We start from the raw sequence: 26,823 nt of genomic DNA, 5'->3' as shown, positions 1-26,823 counted from the left end.
GAAGCCTCCATTTCAAACTTCTATATCTAGTAAGAACTAAAGTAAACATAGAAACTGTGTTCAACTTAGCCAGACAGTTGGCATATAAAATGTGTTCTTAGGCATAATGAGCAGAGATCTGAATACACAGCATGATCAAAGACTAAAAAGTGGAAGGCACACCAAGATATTGTGACTTATGTTAAAAACCATAGCTCTGGGTTTAATAAAACACAGATGTGTGCATTTCTTTGTTCTATTTGCTTGTGATAGAAATAGAAATACAAGTTCCACTGCTTTTTAAAAATTTCTTATTTATTTTTACAGAAAAAGCAATTTATGCTGTTAAAAGAATTCAACTCACCTGCTGCAAAGAAGAATCCTGTGAGAAGCCAGTTTCTTTAAAGTCAATTTCATCATCACTGGAAGAATGAATGTGGCAGGTAGTAACCTATACAAAGGAATTTAGTCATTTGTATAGTATGTGACAGCCACTGAAGTATACTCATGCTATCTGGCTGAATCTTCAGTTCCGTATCAAAACAAGAAACGGAATTATTTTTAGTTTTCCCAACTGCTATACCACATAAAACAGTCCCTGAAATATAGCATTAACACATACATGATATTAGATACCCCAAAAAAGCCAAAGCTTTTGACTACTTTGGAATGATTATTTAACATAAAAAGTCAGTCCTACAATTGACAGTTATCTAAAACAAAATGAGACAAAACTTGCATCTTGCCTTTGTACTGCACGAAATACATTGAACAGCAAGTGAATTAGTAGTCACCAAAATACTAGATTATATACAGAGATCCTCCTCCCTTCCTATATATAAAATACCTAATACAGTTTCCCTTTAATTTTTATGTATCTACAGTATCTGCAAAAAGACAAAAGAATTAAACTTCAGAAATTCGTAACCAATGTGTACTTGCAGAAACAAACATGGAGCGGTTGCCACAGCAGCTGCTGTTTTAAATGTTACCCTTGAAAGAAGGGATTTTTTTGATGATCTGACATAGAATTAGCGGGAATAGTTTGTTCAGCGACACTGCTATCTAACCAGCACATTCTTGGAAGTACTCCTCTTCAATCAGAACAGGACTCCAAAAGTAATTTTAGCTGTGACAGCAATTAGCTAAAGTAACAATAGCGACAGTTGACCCTTAAGACATACTCTATGAAGGATCACTAGTATAAAGAAAATTTACAGATGACAAAATTTATACTGCACTATAATATATTGCATTATTCTACACACCCCTAGAACTCCATGTCACAGATTCTCAAGTGAAGTCAGGTGGTTCACGGATTCTTTTTATTTTTTGAAGAAAATACAAGTCTATACAAAAGGAATATCGAAACACATACAAGACAGACACCTTTCTATGCTCCCACAAATATCACAGGACAATGCTACAGTCAGGACACACGTGCAAGAGAGAAATGAAGGAAGTTACCATCTGAAGTATATTGTGCTTTTATGCATTTCCCTCTGTCAGTATAACACTTAAAAAAATAATTGGGAGTGCTTTATTCTGGCACATCTACCATCCAGCCCTGCACTGCAATTTGCTAGGTACTAGAAGTACCCTGACTTCAAGTTAGTGAATTTCTGAAGGAAACCTGACCTATCAACACTAAAACTGTCAGTAAGTGTGAAGACGAATAATGTACCAAATGATCTCTGGGCTTGTTGTGTCTGGAGAAGAACTGTTACATCAAATGACAGACCAAGTCCATTGAACATTAGCACTCACTGTATATTTATGAAAATATTATTGCAAAGTCTGCATACTTCAAGGTAATTATATGGCATTCCATACCACAACCTGAGCTGCCCTAGATACCATCCCCGTCATGTGGGCACATTCTGAAAGGACAAGAGATAATATACCTACTCCGCCTACAACTGCAACTTTTTGGGCACAAAGACACCCAAAAGCAAGTAAGAAGCTCTTTATTTAGTTTTAGTTACTACTAATGAATGAGTTAATCCCCAGTAGAAATCCTGCCCTTACTGCTGTAACAGAAACAAGCTCAGGACTCTTAGCTAGACATAGTGTCTTCTCCCCCAAACTCTCCCCTTGGGAACGAACAGGACCTAAGGCCTAAGATACATGAGTTACTTCTCTTGTTTTCTGACAGCTGCTGTAGTTGAAGCATAAACCTGAAAGAAGAAACAAGCATTACTCCACCCTAATAAGTAAATGGCAAAATTATGCCAGGGAAGGGATTGGAAATGACCACTGCAAATTTCAGCAATTAATTATTTACTTAAGAAAGCTCCTCACTATTCAGACTAGTTGCTTTCTAATGCTAACACACAGCACAGGCACTTTTTGCAAATAATTCATTGTAACGTGTGACATTTTTTGCCTCATTTCCTGGTAATATTGAGAAGGATTTTCCTTAAGAGAAAGGAACTACATGGTGATTTTTAAGACAACCATGAACAACTTGTCCTGTAGACTGTTATTTTTAGGCTTAGAGGAGGTATATTCTCCTCATCGAGTCTTTAAGTGTACCTCACAATCATTCCGTATCATGACTAATACTGGAATAATGCCATAAGAGACACATCTGAAGTTATACAAAGTGTCTTGTACAAACCTAGTATTACAAATCGTATAGCATTCTTCACCATACCAGCATCATTAATGCACCTTGTCTAAAGAGAAAATGATCAATTACACATTTGTTTAATCTTCAGCTAGGTAAGTGTAAGTAGGTAAGCTTAGTGAAGTACTGCCTACCTTCTACCAAAGGACAATTAGCAGTGGAGAAACAAAAATAAACGTCCTGTAATGTCTGTAAAGTGTTCTGGGGAAACTCTGAGATAGTTCTGCTACATGCGCACTTCTAAGTCTGCAGTTACTGTTGTTTTAGAAAACATAACAAGAACTTGTTTGAAAGACAGAAAAGCCTAAAGAGGGATAAAGTGTTGATAGATAGAGCATGTCCAAAGAAGGGCAAGGACACTGCTGAAGGGTCCAGAGAACAAGTCTCAGGAGTAGCAGCTGAGGGAACTGGGGTTGTTTAGTCTGGAGAAAAGGAGGCTGAGGGGAGACCTTATCGCTCTCTACAACTACCTGAAAGGAGGTTGTAGTGAGGTGGGGGTTGGTCTGTTCTGCCAAGCAGCAAGTGATAGGACAAGAGGAAATGGCCTCAAGTTGTACCAGGAGAGGTTTAGATTGGATATTAGGAAAAATGTCTTCACTGAAAGGGAAGTCAGGCACTGGAACAGGCTGCCCAGGGAAGTGGTTGAGTCCCCATCCCTGGAGGTATTTACAAGACATGTAGACGCAGTGCTTAGGGACATGGTTTAGTGTTGGACTCGGCAATGTTAAGTTAACAGTTGGACTTGATGATCTTAAGGGTCTTTTCCAACCTAAACGATTCTATAATTTACAATCAACATCCCTGATGTAAAACAACTGAAAAAGAATAGTCTCATGGCTGCAGCAGCAGTTCATTACCCATGGGACCCCAGGACCACACACCTTGTTCCATTATAGTAAGAGCTGTCTTTGTTGAGCACCAAATAACTGAAGCATTGAAAGTACTCACAAGATCAGTTATTTCCACAGCCTTCACACAGCTAACTTATTTACGTATTTTTTAATGAACTTCACATCATAAGAGTATGCATACACATAAAGATCAGATCATCTGAGCTTAGTAAATCCAGTAAATTGCCTGAAGTAGTAGTATAACGGTAAACCACAGTTCCATCATTCAGGTTAGGAACTGTGTGCCTAACTATTATATCACCCATGACTAGATTCTGCTCAACAGCTTGCTTAGGACAGGAAAACCTTGAACCAAGTAAATAAGTCTACTCATCTACCCAGCAATAAATTTAAGGCTATTCCATAGAAAATTAAGAAAGGTGTGCTTAAGATCTTGCTCCAGGGACACTGAAAATCTGCACTTTAAATCAGGTGTATAATTTTTCATTACATTAGTTCTGATAAGCTGTTGTTTTAACCAAGGATGCTGTCATCGACTTACAGAGGACCTCAAACACTCAGACATACCAAATTGTCCAGGTTTATAGATGGAGAGGACAGGTGTATGGAGACCAAAGCACAGATCAAAAGTATGGATATTAGGGGACAGTATGACTGAGAAGAAATAGTACGGGGCTGTGCTTTCCGGATACACCCATACAATAACCGTAACTTAAATTTGACTCAGTAAAACAACAAGCTGAGTTTTCAATGAGATCTGTCTTTTAATATCTCCTACACCACACTGTATTGTCCATTACTGCTTATCTTTGAATTAAATGATAATCCAAGGCTCAGAGAATTGATCACGCAAGCAGAAACAAAGCGTATAACTTTAGAAATTCAAAGACACAGTATTTTCCAGATGGCATTTCAGATACAAGAATTTGTTTTAATGCTTCATATTTCTATTCAAATGAGTATTGTGGAGTTTGGAGATATGTTTTAAATGAGGTTTTACTGTTGTTACATCAAGTACAACCAAGTAAATGTTTACATATCTAAAGATCTAACTACAATGTTATTAATTATAAATCAGCTTAAAATTCTGCCTCTTTACATGACTCTTCTCTTGGCCTTGCCCAACAAGTAGTTTCTAACAAGAGGAAAATATCATTATTCTACAAACACTATGAACTTGTTTGCATTCACAGGCTCATGGAAAAAATATAATCTGTACATCATTTGGTCCTGTCCACAAGTTGCACAGTTTCAGATGAATTTCCTATTGCTTCTATTGCCACACACATCATGTTAGCATTATGTTCCCATTGCTATATTATTATGTTGAAATAGCAAATTTAACAGTCTTATAGCTCAATTAATATAGCACCACTACAAGTTAATGAAGCCACATGCAAAGCACTGCATTCCTGGAGAAGTCAGGTATATTAAAATTCATTAACTGGTGTGTTGACATTGGAAATGACATGCTTATTAAAGTCTCCAAGTGATTATTCTTAAACTGTATGTTTAACATGATTACACAAAACCTCTTCATACTTCTACTTAAGTTTAGCTTTTTTCTGGAACGGTAACCACTACTGCTGTGTGCAGAAAATATATGACAGGAGCACAACAAAAGTATGCAAAAAGTTACTTAAGCAAGGTCAGTAACACATGCAGTGGGATGCAGATCGCATCTTCCCATTAAACTTACATAGGCTCATTTACATACTGCAGATAAAGCAATTAACACCAGCTCCGACAGTTTTAGTTTGTACTCTTCAAGCACACAGGAGCTTTCAAGGACACTAACTTGAAGCTGTAAAGAAATCTTCCTTCTTGGCAATTGTCTGGGATGAGCTATAGAAACTGAGCTACTGCAAGATTCCCATACAAAATATTAACGATATGGCTTTAGTTGAAAAATAAACTAATGAATTATCAGTTCCATAGCTCAGCAACTAGATATATTTGTTGACACAAGTACATGGTAGTTGGGAAGACTGGTTGTGCTGCTGACAAAAAGAAACTGGGGCCCAAGTAAACAGCAGGAATGTTGATACCTTACCCATCACTACTTACCAGGTCCACTGTATTCCTCTTGTTAGTTTCTCCTAAAGAGCTTGTGCAGAATGTCTCCCATCGCTCTCTGACCTCCTCTGGAAGCTCTACCATAGGAAACAGGAAAAAAAAAATTTGATACTATCAACAATGGAGCACCACTTAATTTTTAATTGTTCTTTTCTGCTCTACCAGAAATACTGAAAGGAACATATACATCCTCCTAAATCAGTAAGGATTACTCCATCTAGCAAACAAGTCCAAATTAAGCAGGTCAGTATCTCTTCACATTTATTTCAGGGAGCTTTGATACTGTTTGAAAAAAAGACTTAAACATATGTTTAAGGATGGCTGGTTTTAAATTGAATGAGTCAGAAATAATCAATATTTTCTTCTTTTATCCAACAGCTGACTTTTAATTTAAGTTTGACTCATTTTCTCAAAATTTGATAATGAAAGTCATGAAGACAAACTTCAGATGATTAACGTTACCTTTAATGAGCTGTTGGACTAGTGTACTGTTTGGCCCCTTATCTGTACTATGCACAATACAGTTTGCTATCCTTGTCAGATGACCCATATAGCCATGCCGTCTTCCTCCTTCAGCCCTGCAAGAGACAAAAGGAATTCAGCTGCCCACACTCAGAGAACCTGTGCTACTATATTTATACTACACAGGACAAATAGCGTAGGAGTTCTTAAGCAGAAGAGTTGCATCCTAAAACCAAAGGTTCACAAAAATACTCAAGAATTTAAGATACCAGCTGGTTTGACTACACTGAGCCAGTTTAGAAGACTTAACAAGCCTGTAAACTACCAAGAAGGATGTGCAGTATCTGAACGGACTATTTCTGCTTTCATGTTTGCGTGTGTGAAGAAAAATGTACAGCGTTATCAAGATAAAGACAAAATTAACAACCAATCTACAGTTTTTAGGAAATTTCTGTTGCTGAGAGTATTTTTCAAAACCCCAATACACTGAACATTCTCTCAGAGCTCTGAGTCGATGAACAAAAAATTCTTAAATCCTAAGCGTGCTCTAGTATAGCAGAGTTTCTTAACATTGCATTTAGCATACAGAGCTGGAATGGTATGACCAACTGAAATTTAAGTTAGGATCGTTGCTTTCCTGAAGTTTAGGAATGACAGGTACAATTAAAAGGCGGTTCGAATATTTTTTATGTGACAGAACTGCTTTGTAGAAACAGGAATTACCAGGTTTTAGAGTAGTGCTTTGAGTAGCTATGGTCAGCTGAAAGTGTTCTAGATGTGACCAAAGAGCTAAAGTGAGAGCTCCAACTTGGACTGCATTTCTAGAATTTAGCTGCAAGCTAACCAGACATTTGCTGTGTCAGCTTTTTAAGGTTTTGTGCTTTTTAAAATGAAAAAAAAAAAAAAATCAAGAAAGACCCAAGCCTTAAACTTGACTGACTGAAATCTTTGTAAAGTAACAGCAGTTCAGGAAGTAGCTTACGTTATGCAAACACAAATCACATTACCTGATTTTCCACCATCATCATCTAACACATGAGGTAATAACTGAGATTATGTTACGTCAATGCAAGACGTCATGAATGAAACAGTATCACATTGTTCACAGGAACAACTTGAGAGAGAGAGTCCTGTCTTATTTCCTTGACTGCTTAGGTAACACGTACATTCAAAACAAGCAACATGTGATGATGGCAAAGGTTATCATTTCCAATACAGGATATGCCATAAAGAGCGCTCGTATTTGACAAAGTGGACTGACTGGTAATTGCCTAGCCAAAATGTCTAGAATGCGATTGTATTTTCTATTAGCAAAGGCTTAATCATCCCAGTGAATCAAAAAGCTTTTTACTTTGTCAGATGTCAGATTTTTACCAGCAGAAAGCAGTCACCCTCAAGCTTCTAGAGCTGCTCGAAATAATAGTAAGTGACAGAATACAAAAGCATAAAAAAGCGAAAAATCCATTTCCTGAAGCAGCTAAGCTAAAAATACCTTTAGATTATTTTAAAGACTTATCTTTTTTATTTGGAGTCATACCTGTATAAAACTGGATAAAAGGGTGGATTACTTACAACAGTCTACTTGTTTCTCGCAAATAAAAATCAATTCTTTCCATATAAAAGCATAATCTGTGGTTTACAACAATATTTTCCACATTAGTATTTGCAATCATGAGACTAAAAATTTAATTAATTCATCCATATGGTAAGCACTGGGTCAAGAACATTCTTATCCAACCAAATAATGGTTTTAGGTTGGATCTATGGAAATAACTTTCCATACTTCTCTCCTATGAGAATCTATTTGCTGATAAAGTTGGCAGTTCTCTATGACGTCAAGAGAATACAATATAAAATCGAAGACATTTGGGAGAGCATGTTTTCTACAGTTAAATTAAGTCACAATCCCTTTCTTTGTACCACCCTCCTCACCTACTTCAACATCCTTATTTTCACATCAGTTATATTAGCCATATATTCACTATCTAATTCACATCAAATAGGAACAGGAATATTTTGGGGAGTAGAACTGTCTCAAGTAATACACCAGCAAACCAGCAACACTATCCCTGTCATCTAGTTCAGTATTTTGACAAGTTAGACCTAATATTTATTGTTCAGTATCTCCTGAGCCAAACTTATGAGCCTTCAGAGAGCTATTCTACCACCTCAGGTGAAGATTAAGGGTTTTTTCTCCTGCTTAGGAACACAGTTTCAGACAACGTTAGCTACTTGAAACTTCCATCCTTTCACAAACATGTACTTTTAGAAGGTATTCCATTGCTGAGGACTCCGCTTTTACTACTTAGGAGTCTGTTGCTCCCCAATATGTAATATGCTTTGATGTGTTTATAAATAATTTTCAATTGCTTACTGGAGAAAAGTATTTCCTGTCCTCTCAAAACTTATGGTATGTTTCTGTACTTGAAGATGGGTAGATTTCAAAGATCATAGTAATATCTTATACATATTAAGAAAGACAAACTATTGTATTCTCAAGTGGTCATGGGAAAAAGCATTAGAATGCTACCAAAAAGTAGTACAAGAGAAAGCTTTAATCCAAATATTAACATACTTAACATACATTATTAACATACATTAACATTAGAACTGGGCAGATCAGTTATGAACTGGTCATACTTTCATTTCACAATTCAAGTCTTATGTAGACAATTGCAGGGAATAAGAAAACTGGTTACTCACTGTTTCTTCTCATTCATCTCCCATGCTTCAAGTATTCGTTCTATTAATTGGCACTTAAGGAAGAGCTATCAAAAAAACAAAATACACTTAGTAGCAGTAAAGTGGAACTATTATGCATTTTACAGTTGATTTTAACAAATACTGAAGTCTTACAAGAGAACTAATTTCAGGTTCAGGATAAGTACTTTATTAAAGGGTTTAAAGTTCAGAAGCAGCAGTCAGATCCCAACCAGAAACCTAAAAGCTAAATTTACGTTAATCCTGCTTCTCTTTAGAGCTGCTGAGTTGTAGTAGCATAAAGCTATTGAAATAGCAATTTTAATTCTTAAAAATAAGAGAAATTTCTTCTTCAAGGAAAATAAATACTTGCAGCTCTGCACACATGCTCACTTTGGGGCAGCAAAAATCTACTCTATGGCACTTTCAGGTTTAACACCCTGAACTGACATTTTAAGTAAAACAGAAAAATATTCCTGTTCATTCTATACATAAATAAAGTAAAACTGGGGTATATTTTATGTAAGAGTAACTGCTACAATAGTCTGGAGACAGGAAAATTCAAGAGATTCCCAAAAAAACACAACTTACATGTTTCAGTAAGAGATTGTCCCCAGTGGAATCCTGATCTGTAATTGTGCTATTTTCTGTGCTTTCAAGAGGACTTGCAAGAATCAATGCAATACAGATTTCTACTTGAGTATGCAAGAAGTTATTCCATGTATACTTAAAGAACATGTCCTGAAAAACAAATTCAACAAGGTTTACTAAAGTCTTTTCATTAAACATAACCAATAGTCTCACCCCAGCAAGTCATCTGAATGGCTACACTGGAACAAATTCTTGAAGTTTTACAGTAAGTATTATTATGCAAGAGAAAATTTGTGACCTACAAATAAGTTAATTCTTGTGCTTGCTATTATCTGAACACAAGGACTATCATACTGCATCAGAACAAAACCTCAACTGTAACTGGATTTATCCCAGGGGTAACTCTTTGCACTTTCAGAGAACAAAGACAGGGAGGAATGACACTCCCCACTTACATTCTTTCTGCTAGCTTCTGACTGTGGAGCTCTCTGGGCTGAAGTGCTATTTATGACCCTAGTAGCCCTTGACGGATTTCTCTTTTTTGAGTTGACTTAACCTTCTACCATCTACAATACCGTTTATAATGTGCTCCTCACTTCAGCGAGATCCCTTACAAAATCGTATCTACCTGTTTTGAACCTGTCATCTACTAATTTTATTCTTCTATTACAGAAAGCTACCTCAGATAATCTAGATGCAGTTTAAGATTATTAAACGCCTTACACAAGACACAGACAAATATTGATGTTGAGATACAATAAACAGTGTTCATTCAGTCATGTTCCTGGTTCTCCACATTTTTCCTCTTAAACATGGGCAAGATTTTTTCAAGCTTTTTGTCCAGTTATTTTAGACTACTTCTTACTGCAAAACTCAAATGATTGCTGCTACTGGTAAAATGAAATTAGTTATGGAAATATGTGCAGTGACTGGAACAGTATTAAAGTAAGCCTCATTCAAAATACAGCTAAAGATCTCTAATTTTCCTTCAGTCTTCCTAAACTAATGACAGCTTCTCATAAAGATATGCTACTGGAACTAGACAATTACTTTTCCTAACAGTGAAATCTGCACAGTAAAGCATATGCTGTTTCAGCAAACAGCATTAAGCACCAAGAAGTTTATATGGCTACAATTACTTTTTTCTTTATGTAAAACCTCCAACAGAAAAGCATGTTCAAACCTCACCGAATTTAGTTTACAAAATAATCTACTTATAAGAACACGCAAGTGTTCATAGCATGTACGTTCCCTTGGACAACACATCTAGGAAAAACTTCAGTTACAGTGAAGTTAGCTATTTGTATACAAGTTAACACCTGTCCGCAAACCAAAGTTGTGCACAGAAATTGAGATGAAGACATTACAACCATAGCTGTATTAATTAGTTCAAGGAAAAAGGGATTTTATACTAAAACAATTTGAGGCAGAGAAAATACTTACACTTCAAGTTTGCAACTGCCTGCTTAGAAGCAGAAGTTTACATACTATATTGAGAAATTATACTGTAAGTTCTAGCATGTTCTGCTGATTATTTTTTAAGTGATACCAACATCTGAATTTTTTGGTAAACCTAAACACAAAGAATATGTCCTGCTATAGTTGAAGTATGAGGTAGGAAGTACTCGAAGTACACATTCCACATTGGCAAAAAGCAGTGAGTTAACTGACTGAGTTTGCTGTGCAACATCTTGCTCTCAGAGGTTTGAAGGTGTATGAGCTACGAAAAATAACTGTCCCTTTATAGGACAGTGCTGAGATACTATTTGGTGTGCCATATATTATTAAGAGATGAAAGGGGGTTTTGAGGGAACAACTTAGGAAAAGAATGAAAACAGCAGGGAAAGCCTTGAACATGGCTGAAAACGTGAGAACATACAGATGAAAAAATAAGTTTTAACAAACCACTTCATATATTTATGAAGGCATAGACAATAAGAACCATTCAAGTGATTAGAGGAAAATGCTGACTTCAGGCAGATGAATTTAACAGTAAAATCCAATATTAAAAGTTCTTAAATGGTACAGTAGAAGCCACAACACAAACAGGCTGAAAAGTTAGGCTGGAAAATACACTACAAATTATCTGCAGTGACAGAAAAAAACAGACAAGATCTTAATAGCAATCCATAAAGATAAAGAAGGCAGCATATTTCTTACCAGTATTACTGCTATACTGTTAAGCTCTATAAGCTCCTGATTCACACTGCTTGTATTTGTCTGTAAAAGGCTAGATATTAATCTAATCACATTTAAACGCGTGTTTCCCACAGGTGGATCCAATACACCCCAGGTTGTCTTCATGACACTTTTCTAGAAAAAAAAGGTACATACATAAAAACACATTAAAATATCTTTAAAAAGCCAGCTCATCATTCCTATGCACAATGACAGAGTAGTACTTAAAAATATACAATCAGTCCTTGAGCAGTCTTACCTTCACCCTGGAAAAAAGCAATTCTTAGTTCTGAACACTATAGCTTATTTTAACTCCATAGACATAAGCACTAAAAATAGCCACATGAAACCATCAACATTGTAAAAATTGATTGTTAACTACAGACAGGATCTCAAAGTAGATGCATTCTACCCAACCTTGAAAGGAATTAGGAGATACTTCCTAGGAAATGCTTCTCACTGGTTAATCCATGTACAGCTATAGTCTACATTGTTACAATGTACACAAAACAGCTAGGTGGACAGTCTCTGAATATATTATAATGCCTCAACAACCCTAACTTCATATACTTGAAAACAATATCATTAAGCAACAAGCTTCTCTGGTGTCTTATTCTAATGTTATACATGAAAAAAGCACCATCTGTAGTCTTTGAAAGAGTTACTTCCAACACAGAGAGAATCTCTTTCCGTCCACTACTAGGTCCTTATAATACAATCATAAGCTTCGTGGTTCTTACATTGAAATTTTAGCTGGTTAACAAACCAGAACTCTTGTCGAAAAACTAAGTGGCAATAAGAAAAATTTGGTATTAGCTACCATAAGAACTAAAAATCTAGTACCAAATATGCAGTGAGCAGGGGAATTCATAATGAAAATGTCTTCCTATCTTAAGGCACAAATACATTTTGACAAGGAGACCACTACTGCCTTCTGTAACACTGGATGTCATTTTTGCCTGGCCAGCACCACCCTTGCATCAGTAAAAAGAATACTGACATCCTGCTAGTTCATTTAGTCCATTCCTTACATAAGGCAAAAATCTAAGGATGCTCATTTAACTAGTGCTCAAAATGAGCAACAGATTCAATAACTTCACTAGATGACTTATTCAAATGCTAAGTATGTCCAATCATCAGAAAATACTCAAGTATCTTATGTGACCCTGCTTTTACTGTAATATAAACCTGTATCTTGCCATGTTGTTGCAATAAAGAGAAGACAGTTTCTTTGCATTTTATTACCTCTTCTGCATTTGGAAATCTTGAGGTCTCATCTTCTCCAAGATAAAATAAACTTTAACACTACCTTGACACCCCCCATCTGGTATTTTATAAACCTCTGGTCTTTATTTTCACTTTGGCCCACAGGTCTCTCTTGTGGACTGTGGCACCCAGTTCAGTGTGCAGTGCTCCAGCTGAAATTTTGCCAGTGAAAATTTGAGTGGAAAAATATAAATGGATCATAGGTAAACTCCCTATTTATACATCTTGTACTTATCTTTTGCAACAGCATGACATAGATAAGTTGCTTAAATCAGTTAAAAAGCCCAAAGAATTTAACATGCCTAGAGTGCAGGGTGCATGCCGTGGAGCTGGTCTACTTGGGTCCTGGGCAAGTCTAGAGGAATTGTGCAGGCCTCATGTGGGCCATGCCAAAGTTCCAAACAATTGAAGCATCCACAGTCCATGTTTCCTATGCAGACAGGATTTCCAAGCAGAAAACAGGACCCACCTTGAGAATATATAGCAAATCTCTTCATTGCTTTCAGAAAGAAGTAATTGCATCAAGGCTATTCTGCCAATTAAACAAAGTTTAAGCTGGAGAAGCATATCAATTAGCACAACACATTGGCTGGAGAACAATAATGAACAGCAAAGCTCACAACAGGCTGGGAAGAAGCCTGGGCACTTGCCTCAAAGTTGTCAAACTGTGTTTTCTTTTGTTATTATAACCTGCCTAAAATACAGTCACACAGTGATAGTCTTGTTCCAATTAATTTGGTGACACAATGCTTCACTTACTTTTGGAGGCTCAAGTAGGAGTTCATGGAAGGATGAAAGTCGTGCTTTTATGGCTTCTAAAACACTTTTGTTGACCGAATATGTTGAATTGCTCATGCCTGGAGGACAGATCTCTATATGGCCTTCAAATCTAAAACACACACATGCAAAATCCGATAATTAATATCAAAACTAGTTGTAAAACATCCTTAAGGTATGATTTTGACAATATCACAGTTCTGAAGGCACGTGAAAAGAATGAAGAGGCAAGTAAAAACACAAGGTTACGAATATAAATTAAAGGTGAAGTAATGGTTGAACCAGATTTTTCCAAACACTAGAGCCCTAGTATTTTTCGATTTATTGTGCTTGAAATCTCCAGTATGGTTTTGAGATTAAACATTACAGCTGTTCTATTTCCTCTTTTGAGGCAGACCAAGTGCTTCACTCATCTATCTGGAACAACATAAACAAGTTCAATGTACCAGAGATCTGTTCAGCCGTTTGTCCAAGTGAAGTTGTAATAAAATTCCAAATAACTTTTTAAAAAGAAGTCAATACCCACTCACTGTGCTGTACATATTTACTCTATTCCCTGTATCCAGAAACAAACTGATGAACTGTAATTAGTCCGATCTGTCAAGTGGCACTTAAACTAGCTTCTAGAAAACAATGCAGAAAGACTAGTCATTCGGTGAAAGTGTAGTAATGCCAATCGCAATCACTTGGTTTGCTCTTTTACTTCTTCAGCGACAACAGGTCACAAAAATGGTTCAGCCATTAATACATGGAAGACACTTGCTATTGCTGAACAGTAGTCTAGTTAAATTATGCAGGCATAATTTAAGTGAAAGAACACCACTTACGTCTGTCGTCTTGTCTCAAGTAAGGTCAATAGTATTTGGATTGCACTGACTATTGCAGATTCATTTTTTTCTTTATGAAAAATATTAGACAGCAGCTGCTCTATGATTTCTTGTCTGAAAAGAAAGTATTGGCATCAGATGTAACACTACTTCAGGATACAGCTGTTAACAGAAGTAGCTACCATTTGCCCATGTAAAATTAATAAGGGGATAATACAAAGAAAACTAGTACCTATTTCAAGCTAGCAGGTACCACTAGGACAATCACTCCCATCCTCACTGCCCCAATCATATTTTCCTATTCCCTCCACTGATATAGTTTCTTGATCTGACCACCAACACTACAAAAAGGGAGTTTTGAGTCAGATCTAACACCTGATCCAGCTTGCCATAACAGCCACACAAACCTAAACCTATAACCAGCAAAATGAAGAAGGGAATACAGAAGAATCTTCTCTAGCAGAAACACACACTTAGATTAACTTAAAACAAATAACAGATGAAAGTCAATGTCTCCCATGTGTACTCTGCACAATAGCAAACTGACCTCCACATGTCTGATCCCACTAACTTTGCCAGCACAGGAAATATTTTAATGAGACAACCCCTCTCCAAGAAAGTCCTCCAGGTGGGCTCTGGTTACTTCTGAGTTATTTTAGATTATACAGACAGATGACAGGTAGCCAAGAAAATTCTAAAGGTTTGCAAGGTCAAAAGTAAAAAACTGTGTTTTTTATGAACTGAAAATAAAATCACAAATTCAGCAAACTAACTTACTTCTCTAGACTTGCAAGCAGTGGATCTGGTTCTGAACTGTTCTGCACTTGTAACATCTGGTCTCTGCTTAGACGAATAATTTCACAGAGTGACTGTGATGCATTTGAATGCCTCTGTAACAGAAAAACAGCTTTTTACTGTAAGAGTAGTAACATGCTGGCCAGTAATTCTTCAATTAAAAAAGGTGACAGAACTGGGGGGAAGAGGGGGGAGAGAATAAGGAGGCAGGGGCGGAGAACCAGGGGCAGGGGTTGGGAACCTATGTATATAATATAAAAATATATATATATGTAATTATAACCTATAATATATACTTAAATACTGAAATCAGCTTACTTTAAAAAAGCAAGCAGAAAGCAGTAAAACAAAGTTTAACACTATGTCATACAGCAATTTGCTGAACAGATAGACCCAGAAGAGCAACGGACCAATACTTACATCTTCATCTTGAGATGGATGTACAATTTCCACAAGCCGCTGGATAATTCTCTCCTCATTTAGCCACTGTAAAAGTATTTGTGGTTGTTAGTAAGAATGTTATCCAAGTGAATGAATTAAATGAGTTATAATTAATGAAATTAAAAGAAGTCATTTGACAATTGCCATGAGTCATACTGTCAATATTTCTAAACAAGAACTAACACTTCAGAAAAAAGGAAAATAGTAAAATCAGTGTTTCTGAGCAAATGTAAAGAACAGTCTTAGGTATAATTTTTAGATAAACTTTCTGATGCCAAAAAAAGTGTTAAAGTAAGGTTCAAAATATTTTTAAAACTGCATCTGGCAGCTGTAAGCTAGATATTAAAGACCAGGGGAAGAGTCCAGCCACTCAGGTTCTAAGTTGTCTCCACCAGCACTGTGGCTCCACTGGAAAAGTATTGGCAGCTCCAAGCAAAAAAACCCCCACACATCTAATTTCGGCACATGTAAGAAATAAACTTAATAAAACCAGCAGAAGATAAGTCATCTTACAGTTCACACTTCAAACAAAAATCCTTTGAGACATTTTACTTACATTTAACACTTCTTGCCGGGGCTGTGGAGGCTCTATGCAAGTCAGTAGCCTGAGCAACAAGTCCATGATAGCAGAGGTCCCTATGTGCTTAATAATGAGGTCTACAAAATCATGTTTCCTCTTTAAAAAATCCACAATCTAGAAATTAAAAAGAAGTAAGCTTACATTTGCTTATCTGTATTTTACATGGTAAATTACACCAACCAGTTTTCATGTCTCTCTCCTACCAAATGAAGAAAATAAACGAGAACTTCTTAAACACTTTTGCCACTTAAAGCTTGCAGTACAAGGCAAGATAAAATAATACACATGTATAGAGTAGCAGAAGTGACACAGGACAGATCCATACGATGTGCAGTGTGTCCTGGGCCTCCTCTCAAGCCCAACTTGCTGACCATAAACTACTTATAATCCAATGCACAGTCAGCTTTCCATTTTGGTATGAATTACTCTCATCCCTGTTTAGTGAGCAAAGATAAACACAGTAAAACCTTAACATAATACAAATACAGAGCTTGCTAAATTAAAGACACAGAACAGAGTCACAAACTTAATTTGCTCAGGTACGAGAGCCAGTCATTGCAGCTGTTTGCAGTATTGGGCCACATGAACACATGTTGTACTGAACATTATTTCTGAACAACAACTCCAAATGTCTCTTCACCTTGTTCTATGACAATTCTTGACAACAAATCAGACCCACTCCCACTGACTCAATTCACTTACCTTCACCTCTAACAACAATTAATGCAAGCGTCACCATATAAAATACTGAACTAAGCTAAGCCGAAAGGTAAGCACTCACACACTGGTTGCACAAATAGCTCAGGCAAATCTGAATCAAATACATCTTACTCATCCAGATATATTTTTTAACCCTGTGCATACCATAAAAAATTTAGTGTCTTCAGCTAATATAGAAGTTGAATGCTCTTTTTTGACTCCACTGCTATCCCTCAAATGTGCAGTCTTAAAGCAGCATTGCTGAGTACTACAACCTTATTAGAGCACTTGTTAAATTGGAGAGCTTGTAAATATTTACCTGTTCTGGTTTTCTGCTTATAAGAATACTTAGCACCTTGCTGAAGAAACTGGCCAGTAAAGGGTTTAGAGGAGATTCATTTAAGAGGAAGCTGTACAGTTTCATAAGTAAGGATTCTTCTTCTCCCAGCCTATCATTGATCTGTGAGACATCTGATGTAAGCAGCTCACACGATATGTTTGGGTATCTGGGAAAAAGGCAAAAAAAATTATCCATCACTCATACTTCAAAGTTGTCATACTTCCAGCTCTGAATTCAGAACCTGGTAAGGCTTCTGACCAAGTTTTCAAGCAGGGTTGGTCTGCACTAATCAAAGCAGCAAACCACTGCAAGGTAACATAACTGCACATGCAAGCCTACAAGCTCTCTTCTTTCATTTAAGAAATGGACTACTCCATTCTTCAGTAGCGATAGGACAACACTGGGGAAGTGGGGAAAGGAAAGGGCAAGCTTTTATTTTAAGATCTATCGTTAAACCCATCTGTTCCATCATTAAACTCATCTGTTCTATCGTTAAACCCATCTGTTCACTACTGATCTCTCATTTCAGAAGCCACTTCTTTTTTTGACGGGAAAAAAATTAGTTACCAAGAAGTTAAGCAGACTGACAGTACTGGACTGATACTGGGGAGGGAGCAGTGTGTTTGCCTCTTTCTAATATAACAGGGATTATATTAAAAAGGTCAAAAGGAATAGCTTCAGGATTTTTATATATTTTTCATATATACAAATATATCAATTATGTAGAAACTCAGCAAACTAGTCAAAGTCTGACAAAGCCCGCAAAACTAGCTAGTACTGCTTCATGACACAGAGTCTGTGTACAACAGTACAGTTCAGAACATTGAGTAATTAAACTAAAAGACCATCAAGACCAGTAATTTCCTGCATTTGACAGTACTATCACCCACTCACACTAAAGGTAATTTTGACAGCATCAGCAGCTTAAGGTTTCTACGTGAAAGATGCTTCAATTTCAAACTACTAGAAACACTTACAGGAGGCTTGGTTTACCAGAAATGGTGAAGTGCTGCAACTACAAGTGTAGCTTATTTCACATTATTTTTTTTTTTACACACTGTTTTAAGAAAAAAGGCGGCTTTCTGCATAGACAATTCTAAAATAGGCCAAAAATGGTAGAAGTGCTTTTATACAAATTGCTAGGTTGACTTTTGAGTTTGAACTTTCTCAGCAAACTAGCTGAAGTCATGGCCATACCCAGTTCTTACAGTTCTAGCTCTGCAAAGGAAAACACCAGCAATTAGATGGTAAGTACATTCTTCCAAGGAATGCTACAGACCTTCTAAGAAGCATCTTCAAAACATCTTATCAATCATCAATAAAACAAAGCTAAACAGTTAACTATACTACGTAAACAGGGTTTTTCATTCAACTATTTTCTTAACAGTCACAACTACAAGATTCTTCATATGAGCTCTGAATTTTTTTTGTAAGCCTCCTTTGGTTTTGGAAGCATTTGTGGATAAGAGGCTTCCATTTGAAAAAATATGCAAATATCAGAATGATTTATTTTAAAGTTCTACAAAGCCCCTTGAAAACAAACTTTCTCTAAAGATACCAGTATTGTACTACACACCAGCATGCAGGGATTCAAAACACACTATAAAATTAACTGGATTAAGTTACCCCTCTTTCCACCTTCCCAAGTCTCCCCCACCCCCAAAAGTTTTCCTACTTATATCGAATTTTTTCATCCATGTCTTGAGGTGGCTCTTCGATAATAAATGAAACTAAGTCTTCCAAACATTCTGACTTCAGCAGAAACTCGATAAGTTTGCGATTCTGAGCCTTGCACTCTTGCAGAACATCCTCTTCATCCATCAATTCCTTCAGTGTTACATCTTCTCTCTCTAGAAGTGTATCTATGTGGGATGACGAATGGAGATCAAATTTCCAAAACATGCTGGTCTGGATAAGAAGAATATACACAAAGCACTAAGTTTACAAATCTATTTAAGCAGTATTTGTAGTAACACTTCATAGTGGTATTTCATACCTTTTAACCCCAAAGGTACCTGCATGCATAGAAACTTTCTAGAACTCAAATGAGACACAATAGTAGATGCCGACGACCAAAAGCTACAAAATCAGGCTTGATTAAAGATGACTGAATACTCCGTAGTAATTTTTGTACCTTTAGCAATAGCCAATATTCTAACATCCAAAGATAAAGTCAGTCAGCTCCAGGGTTTTACTTACATGAAGGGAACATGCTAATCTGCATTAAAGAAAAAAGGATAACTTTGTTTTTCAATTTATTGAATTTGCTCTTCCCAACCTTTGTTTTTAATCTATGCACCAAGTCTCAGATTAAAAACAACTTGCTCAGCAATTAATAGAGCTGGGAGAAGATAAAAGTGGGCACTGCATAAATGCACTAGAGAAAACACTTATAAAGGTGGAGGAATTATAGTAATTTTAACTTTCAGGCAGCACACATCAAAGTGTTCTAACACAGGACCTACTCTCACACTGTACCTCCCTCCACAAACTAGACATGGGAGGAAGAACAAGGGACAATAAAATATCTTACGCAAACATGTGAAATGGCCGTGGCCCTAACCACTGAAACATTGTAAAAGGTCATAACAGAAATGTATAAGGATGAGCAACTTAACCTTTGGCACCTCCATGTTAATTCTGTTGCTCTAAGAAGCAACACCTTGCAAGCAGTTGCAACTGAGACAACTGTGGTGTTAGAAACGAACATTTCAGTCTATGATAGATCCAATAAACTCCTGCTTTCACCTCTCATTAAGCTCACTACAAGCATTCACTCCATTCCCCTCTCTCCAAAACAGGGCTTTTACATGACATTTAACCTCTGACACAGTATCAGTTGGTCTTATGTGAATGCAGAATTTAAGTGGATTGAAAGAGATCTTACAGATAATAGAGAACAGTAAGAGAAACTTTTCTTTCCTCACAGTTGGAAGCACCATGGTTTTGAGGAGTACTCATTTAAATAAGGAAAGAAACACTCCTTTTGCTCCTTTAGTAACTGCTTTCCAAGTGCGAAGGATTAATCCAATGTTAATTACTGCTGTGCATTAGTGGCATCATCAGCTGCGAGGACATGTAGTTACCGCAGAGAATGTAGGTGAATAGTACTATTTTAGCGAGAACACTTCTGTAAGCTGCAGGCTGTATGCAGGAGTAAGCTTAAAGACAATAATCAAACTATACTTGTCATACATTCATAAAAACCTACAAAAACTAAAACAGATATATCTAATTCTTACACAAACTAAGAGGTAGACAGCTTTAAGCATTTATTTTCAAGTTAAAATGGATTCAGCATGCACACTACAGCTACTTAGAACAGTAAAGTGTCAAATTTAGTACTTGAGCAGTTTAGAAAACAGATACAAGTCCAAGGATCCAGGCAAAACCCTTATGACTCTCTTCATTAGCAAGACTTTCAGTATTTGGCCTAAATATTGAAAAGCCTGGTATACTCACTATGGAGAAGTTTTAATTGCTTTTAGAGTTTTCATTGTTGCTTTAACCATTACACACAGATCACTTAATACCACTTTGCTTAGCCTTTTGTCAGAAGTTGTAAGCATACAGAACTGCTCATAGATTACATAGCTTTCTGTTTAAAGATATGGGAGTCAAGCAAAATCAATCAGGAAAAGGTATAGATAATTTCAATTGCAGTATTGGTACTTATAATCATCTGAGATCCCATGCAAGGATTAAGTAGTTAAAAAACAGAAAAAAGTTCTTTTCTACTAAAAGTATTAGTAAACTTAAAAGCAGAGTTCAAAACACCTGATCTCACAAATTAGCTTAAATCTAGTTATACAAAGTTGTTATTAAAAACACTAGCTTGTGGGTATTCAGGCTACACACAGACTTACAGTGACAAATTAAACTAGTGCATTATTAAAGTCACCGCATATTTTTTGTTTGTTTTTTTTTTTTAAGCATCTAGAAAGTAGATCAAATCCCTCCCTTGCCCCAATCAGTGAAAGAGCATCTTTGCAAGTAACCACTATCAATGCTAATTCCAGACGTCAATCTCTCTGCAGTGATTAAAGCTCATTTCAGTAGCTTCAATGTATTTCTGTGTTACTTATTTCAGGAGAAATTCAACAACAGAAAATAGCAACAACAAAAAAAGAGGCATACTACTGCAAACATGTTACTGTGTTATTTCACAAACTGTCTCCCAGGCAAGCTCTTTTAGGGGGTGCTCCCTCAACATGTCAGGTGCCGGCCACAGATTATTCCATCACTTTTCAACAGGAGCCCAGGTCCTTTGAAATAAGGAAAAATAAACAACATAAAATGTGCCAGAAAGGAAGTCCAGGAACCCTGAAGAGAAGAGAATTTTCTTAGGCGTTATCACTGGTGATAATCCAGAATCAGCCTACCATAGTTCTGAATGGAAGTTTTAAAAACAAAGTTATTGTTATTCTTCCCACAGCCTACTGTTCTACCACCCCTCCCAAAACCTACCAATTCTGAAATTTTGAATTATCTTCATGCTTTTTCAAATTTCAGTCCTATTAACAGAGTCAGAATTAGGCCTCATGTCCACAAATCAGGAGTGCTCCTCCGAAAATTTCACTATCTGAAAATTTACAATAAACTCCACAGGTCAACTGGGTTGTGTTACTCCCAATGTTCAGCTCCATTGCCAATATGAGCAGAAAAGTCACAACATATGGAGTCAATGCAAGATGCAAAAGACTACCAAACACGAGACATGCTCAAGATTAGACTAAAAACTCTCAGCTCTCAGATGTGGAAAGAAAAATTGTGTTACAGACAGTAATGCTGCTGCAGATATTTGACTATCTTTTGTAACTTGAGTTAACTTGCCATAATCTCTGAAAGTTCCCAGCAAACAAGACCAACAGACTTCCAATTCATGAAAACAGTACTTCTGAAAGTTTACATCAACTTGCTGATGCACAAATTATGACGATTCAAGATCCTAAGGAACACCAAGCATTCAGAAAAATATTACTTTGTTTTCTTAGTTAATATTGTTAAGATTCTTCTCTGAACGAATGCTGAAATAATATTCTATGTAGTAAACACCTGACTTAAATCCGAGATGAAAGAAAGCAGTTCACCAAAATGAAGAAAGCCTGGCAACTGCTCTGAGATACAGGTAACTGAAATTCTCACTTGAATTGTTTGTGAAAGGGAAGAAATAAAGCTTAGAAGCAATTCTTTCAGACCAGAAAAAAAAAATTGAAGTCCTCTGCCTACTACAGCTGAAGAAAACCACACTGTGTGTATGTTGTTTAACAGTAACCAGTCCGCCCTTCTTTCCGAGAGGCCAAATGCTTAATTAGCATCTCCATCAAAAAAAGCTGGTAACAATTGTATCAGTAAGTTTCTCTGTAGCTTTGAGTTGACATAGCTGTCAAACACCTCTCCTGAATACAGACATTCCTGTCTTCAAGCTACAGGGCAAAGACGTGAATTCCAGTCAGAGAAGCATATAAGTTTAATTTTTGCAATGTCTCCTATATTGAACCTTTTGCAAAACAGACTTGTTACTTTAAAAATTTACTGAAGGGACTTCTGGATGCAAGAAAACTATTAAAGCAAGCTGCTCGTTTAAGTTAAACTTTTAAGAATCATACTTAGATAAAACATGAGAAACATACTTTGCAAGGAGTTACTTCCAATTTGGTACCTCATACTTCTACCTAACAGTTGAGTATTGGTAGATACAAGCAGACATAGGGATCTAGACCAGTGCAGAAAGAAAAGTAAAAGTACCGCAGCTAGCCAACTGAAAGCTCTTTTACCTGACAACCGGATGTTAAAAGCATATACACAGAGCTTCCAGTAGGAAGTTCACAGATTTTACAGCAATACCCAGTTTCATTTTTCAAGCAAGAGAAACTTTTTTTCAAAAAAAAAACAGTATCAGTGTCAAGCTGAAGATTCTGTAATATATGAAAGTCTGAGAAATGCTACACAGAGAGTTATAACAAGGATTGCATTATAAAAAAATAAACTCAGAATGTAACCATCAATTTTTGTTATGTATCATATTTTCTTACTATAGGGTTCAAGTGCACAGACACACAAAAAAAAATCAGTTATTTTGCACCAACAAACTTTTCCATGATTGAAACACATCCTAAATTATGTAGCCTACTTCAGCAAAACAAGTTTTTACAACTCTTGTGTAGCAACTAGCCAAGGACAACTTAACTGTTGGATGCAAGGACAGCAACCATCAAAGGAGTCCTTGGTGCCACCACAGGCTTTCAAGGTCTTGCATTTCTTTTGTCTGCCTGGACTTTAGTAAAGCCTTTGACATGGTTTCCCACAACATTCTCCTGGAGAAACTGGCTGCTCATGGCTTGGATGGGCGTACTCTTTGCTGGGTAAAAAACTAACTGGATGGCTGGGCCCAAAGAATTGTGGTGCTAACAGAGTTAAATTCAGTTGGCAGCCAGTCACAAGTGGTGTTTCCCAGGGCTTGGTACTGAAGCCAGTTCTGTTCAATATCGTTATCAATGATCTGGCCGAGGGGATTGAGTGCACCCTCAGTAAGTTTGCAGGCGACACCAGGTTCGGTGGGAGTGTTAATTGCTGGAGGGTAGAAAGGCTCTACAGAGGGATCTAGACAGGCTGGATTGATGGCCCAAGGCCAACTGTATGAGGTTCAACAAGGTTAAGTGTCAGGTCCTGCACTTGGGTCACAACAACCCCATGCAACGCTACAGGCTTGGGGAAGAGTGGCTAGAGAGCTGCCTGGCAGAAAAGGACCTAGGAACATTGGTCAGAAGCCCACCTGAATATGAGCCAGCAATGTGCCCAGGTGGCCAAGAAGGCCAAGAGCATCCTGGCTTGTATCAGGAATAGTGTGGCCAGCAGGACTGGGGAAGTGATCATCCCCCTGTACTCAGCACTGGTGAGGCCACACCTCGAATACTGTGTTCAGTTTTGGACCCCTCACTACAAGAAGGACACTGAGATGCTGGAGCATATCCAAAGAACAATAATGAAGCTGGTGAAGGATCTAGAGCACAAGTCTTATGAGGAGGAGCTGAGGGAACTGGGGTTGTTTTGTCTGGAGAAAAGGAGGCTCAGGGGAGACCTTATCACTCTCTACAACTACCTGAAAGGAGGTTGTAGTGAGGTGAGGGTCAGTCTCTTCTCCCAAGCAACAAGCGACAGGACAAGAGGACATGGCCTCAAGTTGTGCCAGGGCAGGTTTAGGTTTGATATTAGGAAAAATTTCTTCACTGAAAGGGTTATCAAGCACTGGAACAGGCTGCCCAGGGAAGTGGTTGAGTCCCCATTCCTGGAGGTATTTAAAAGATGGGTAGATGTGGTGCTTAGGGACATGGTTTAGTGTTGGACTTGGCAATGTTAAGTTAACAGTTGGACTTGATGATCTTATAGGTCTTTTCCAACCTAAACAATTCCATGATTCTTAGCGATAAAAGCATTTCCAATGCAAACAATCCATTGCCTTCTGAAAACCAAATAGGTAGGTAGGTTTGGGGAAGGACAAAGTAACGATGAAGATAAATTCTTATGCTTTTATTATTAGAAGAGAATTTACCAACATTTTTAAGACCTTTAAATGCATTAAGTGATTCCTTTAAAATGCTAAGCATGCCCTCCTGCCAGCTTCAGATAACCTCAACCAGTTAATCCCTAGGTATATTTAATTAGTTACCAGTTTTGTTTTATCTCCTTTCTCCAAAGGATGGACAGTAATTAGACACCATACTAACATTTATAAAGTGCTTATTTTGACACTGGAAATGGACCATCTGTTCAAAACAAAGCTAAGCACCAGTGCATGTCTGGAAAAATTTTAGAGCTAAACAGAATTACCAGTCACTCAAACTGACAGAGAAGACACTGTAGCGGCTACTTTTTAAACTGCCTGTTTCACTCAGTGAGAGCACCACCCATTGTAAACCTGCTGTCTACAACTGCCTGTCCCTTGCAGGCTGCGTCACAATTCCTCAAAGCATTAAATATCCCAAGACTTGTTACGTCGGAAAATTAAGCACTTATGCATCTGCATACTCTGGAATCGAGGGCAATTTGAACAAAATAATACCAAAAAACCAAGACACCTGCCTTCTAGCTTGAAGAACTGGACCAAACCAGTTCTTTTCCATAAAGTAACGGTAATTTATAGTAATACAGTTATGCTGTAACTGAATTCCACACTTTTTCTACTTGATGAGTGCAAGAAAGAATCTCTCATATACAGCAACATGCTTACATTGCTGCTTCTGCATTGAGAGTTCACAGGACAAATAAGGAATTCTTTATCTTCTATCCCATTAAAATAGTATGGTTTTTAAGTAGTATAAAAACTCTGCTCTTAATTATTCCTTAGTTTTATTTCTAAATACTTCAAATAATACAATAGAGACCATACCTACCCAATAAACTATTTGAAAAAAAAATTATTTTCAATTAAAGCAGTGAGGTTCAGTGTGTTACTAGCTAGAAAGATATAAGTTACTGTTCCAAGTCCCTAGATTTAACTATATTACTTCACATTACATCCAGCAATCAGAAATAAAAAAATAAGAGCAGTAATACAGGAGAGTTTTTATGGTACAGTTTCTACATTTCTTAAACAAAATATCAGTTTGACAGAATAAAAATCTCATGTGAACACAAAGTAAGATGTAGCAGTCTCTCCAGCATCAGAACAGCTTGTTCAGGCCACGAATGCAAACCCTAGTGGAAATTTGTTTTTGAGAAATACTCCATTATTTACAGTAACAATTGGATTTTTATGATTATAAGCTAGTGAAGTTTCAAAGAAACTTTGCGGAGGAGGGAGCCAATAGATGGTTTGAAATTAAAAGGAATGAAATAGAACACAAAATACAAACACCTTTACCTCAACAATTCAATACATATTGCACCCATATTTCAAATACTGTGCACAGACCTAGTCCTCCCATTTCCAAAAGGACACAGCAAACTAGAAAAGATACTGAAAGGGAAACAAAACAAACAATTCTTCTACAGAGTGCTGGGAGACCTTGTGCAGGCTGGCTGCACCTCCCTTTCCCACCTGTGGGATATCTGGATGCTTCGCCTCCTTTCAGCCACTGTCAGGCACAGGGAGCTGGGTCAGTGGAAGGGCACTGAGGACCTCCAACCCTCCTGGAACACCCTTGCCACCATCTCGTCCAGGGGACCCTAGGCACAGGATGAGGAGGGGGCTGGAGCCCAGGCACACGAGGAGAAGTGGAGGGCAGTCCCTGTGCCTAAGGGGCAGCGGAATGGCACATGGTAGCAATCCCCAGGAAAGGGGCCCTCAGCCCTGCCCCGACCCTCCTCCTTCTCCCACATGAGGGCATCTTTCAGGCCACAGCCCCCCCAGCTCCCAGAACAGCCATATTTGGCCACATACATTGCCATCACAGTGGCCTCCTGATGTCACGAGCCACCGCATGAGCCTTTTGTTCTGGGCCCTATAAATAAAGGGACACCAGCAGCTGGCCCACAATTCGCTGAGCTTCAAGGCTCTCAGATTCCAAGGATGATTGGAACAAAGAGGTCCCACAGCAGGAAGGCAAGTGGCTGCCCACTTGTCCTGATTTCAGCTGGGATAGAGTTAATTTTCTTCTTGATAGCCAGTATGGGGCTGTGTTTTGGGTTTA

At 37.5% G+C, this 26,823-nt stretch overlaps 1 protein-coding gene across 10 annotated transcripts in view; it reads right to left on the bottom strand.

The window, feature by feature from the left end:
- PPP6R3 (protein phosphatase 6 regulatory subunit 3) overlaps window positions 1-26,823 on the bottom strand; it is a 70,656-nt gene that overhangs the window by 21,275 nt on the left and 22,558 nt on the right. For 6 of the 10 annotated variants that reach the window (XM_087745921.1, XM_087745914.1, XM_087745915.1 and 3 more), the window contains 14 exons: window positions 21,329-21,456; window positions 18,867-19,099; window positions 17,171-17,357; window positions 16,129-16,266; window positions 15,552-15,617; window positions 15,114-15,226; window positions 14,337-14,450; window positions 13,492-13,621; window positions 11,449-11,601; window positions 9,289-9,438; window positions 8,701-8,765; window positions 5,998-6,113; window positions 5,527-5,612; window positions 344-430 (listed from right to left, as the gene is read on the bottom strand). In XM_087745921.1, the coding sequence (XP_087602047.1) occupies window positions 344-430; window positions 5,527-5,612; window positions 5,998-6,113; window positions 8,701-8,765; window positions 9,289-9,438; window positions 11,449-11,601; window positions 13,492-13,621; window positions 14,337-14,450; window positions 15,114-15,226; window positions 15,552-15,617; window positions 16,129-16,266; window positions 17,171-17,357; window positions 18,867-19,099; window positions 21,329-21,340 (1,650 nt within the window). In that variant the 5' untranslated portion in view covers window positions 21,341-21,456. Of the gene's footprint in view, window positions 1-343; window positions 431-5,526; window positions 5,613-5,997; window positions 6,114-8,700; window positions 8,766-9,288; window positions 9,439-11,448; window positions 11,602-13,491; window positions 13,622-14,336; window positions 14,451-15,113; window positions 15,227-15,551; window positions 15,618-16,128; window positions 16,267-17,170; window positions 17,358-18,866; window positions 19,100-21,328; window positions 21,469-26,823 lie in introns of those variants that run through there. The other 4 variants (XM_087745918.1, XM_087745919.1, XM_009470313.2 and 1 more) reach the window with 2 other exon arrangements.

The sequence above is a fragment of the Nipponia nippon genome, unplaced genomic scaffold, assembly GCF_047370975.1.
Source record: "Nipponia nippon isolate SJK-2023a ecotype South Korea unplaced genomic scaffold, ASM4737097v1 scaffold_10, whole genome shotgun sequence".
In the NCBI taxonomy this organism is placed as follows: domain Eukaryota; kingdom Metazoa; phylum Chordata; class Aves; order Pelecaniformes; family Threskiornithidae; genus Nipponia; species Nipponia nippon.
Note: the sequence above shows the minus strand (reverse complement) of the source record. Positions and strands in the feature narration are given on the sequence as shown.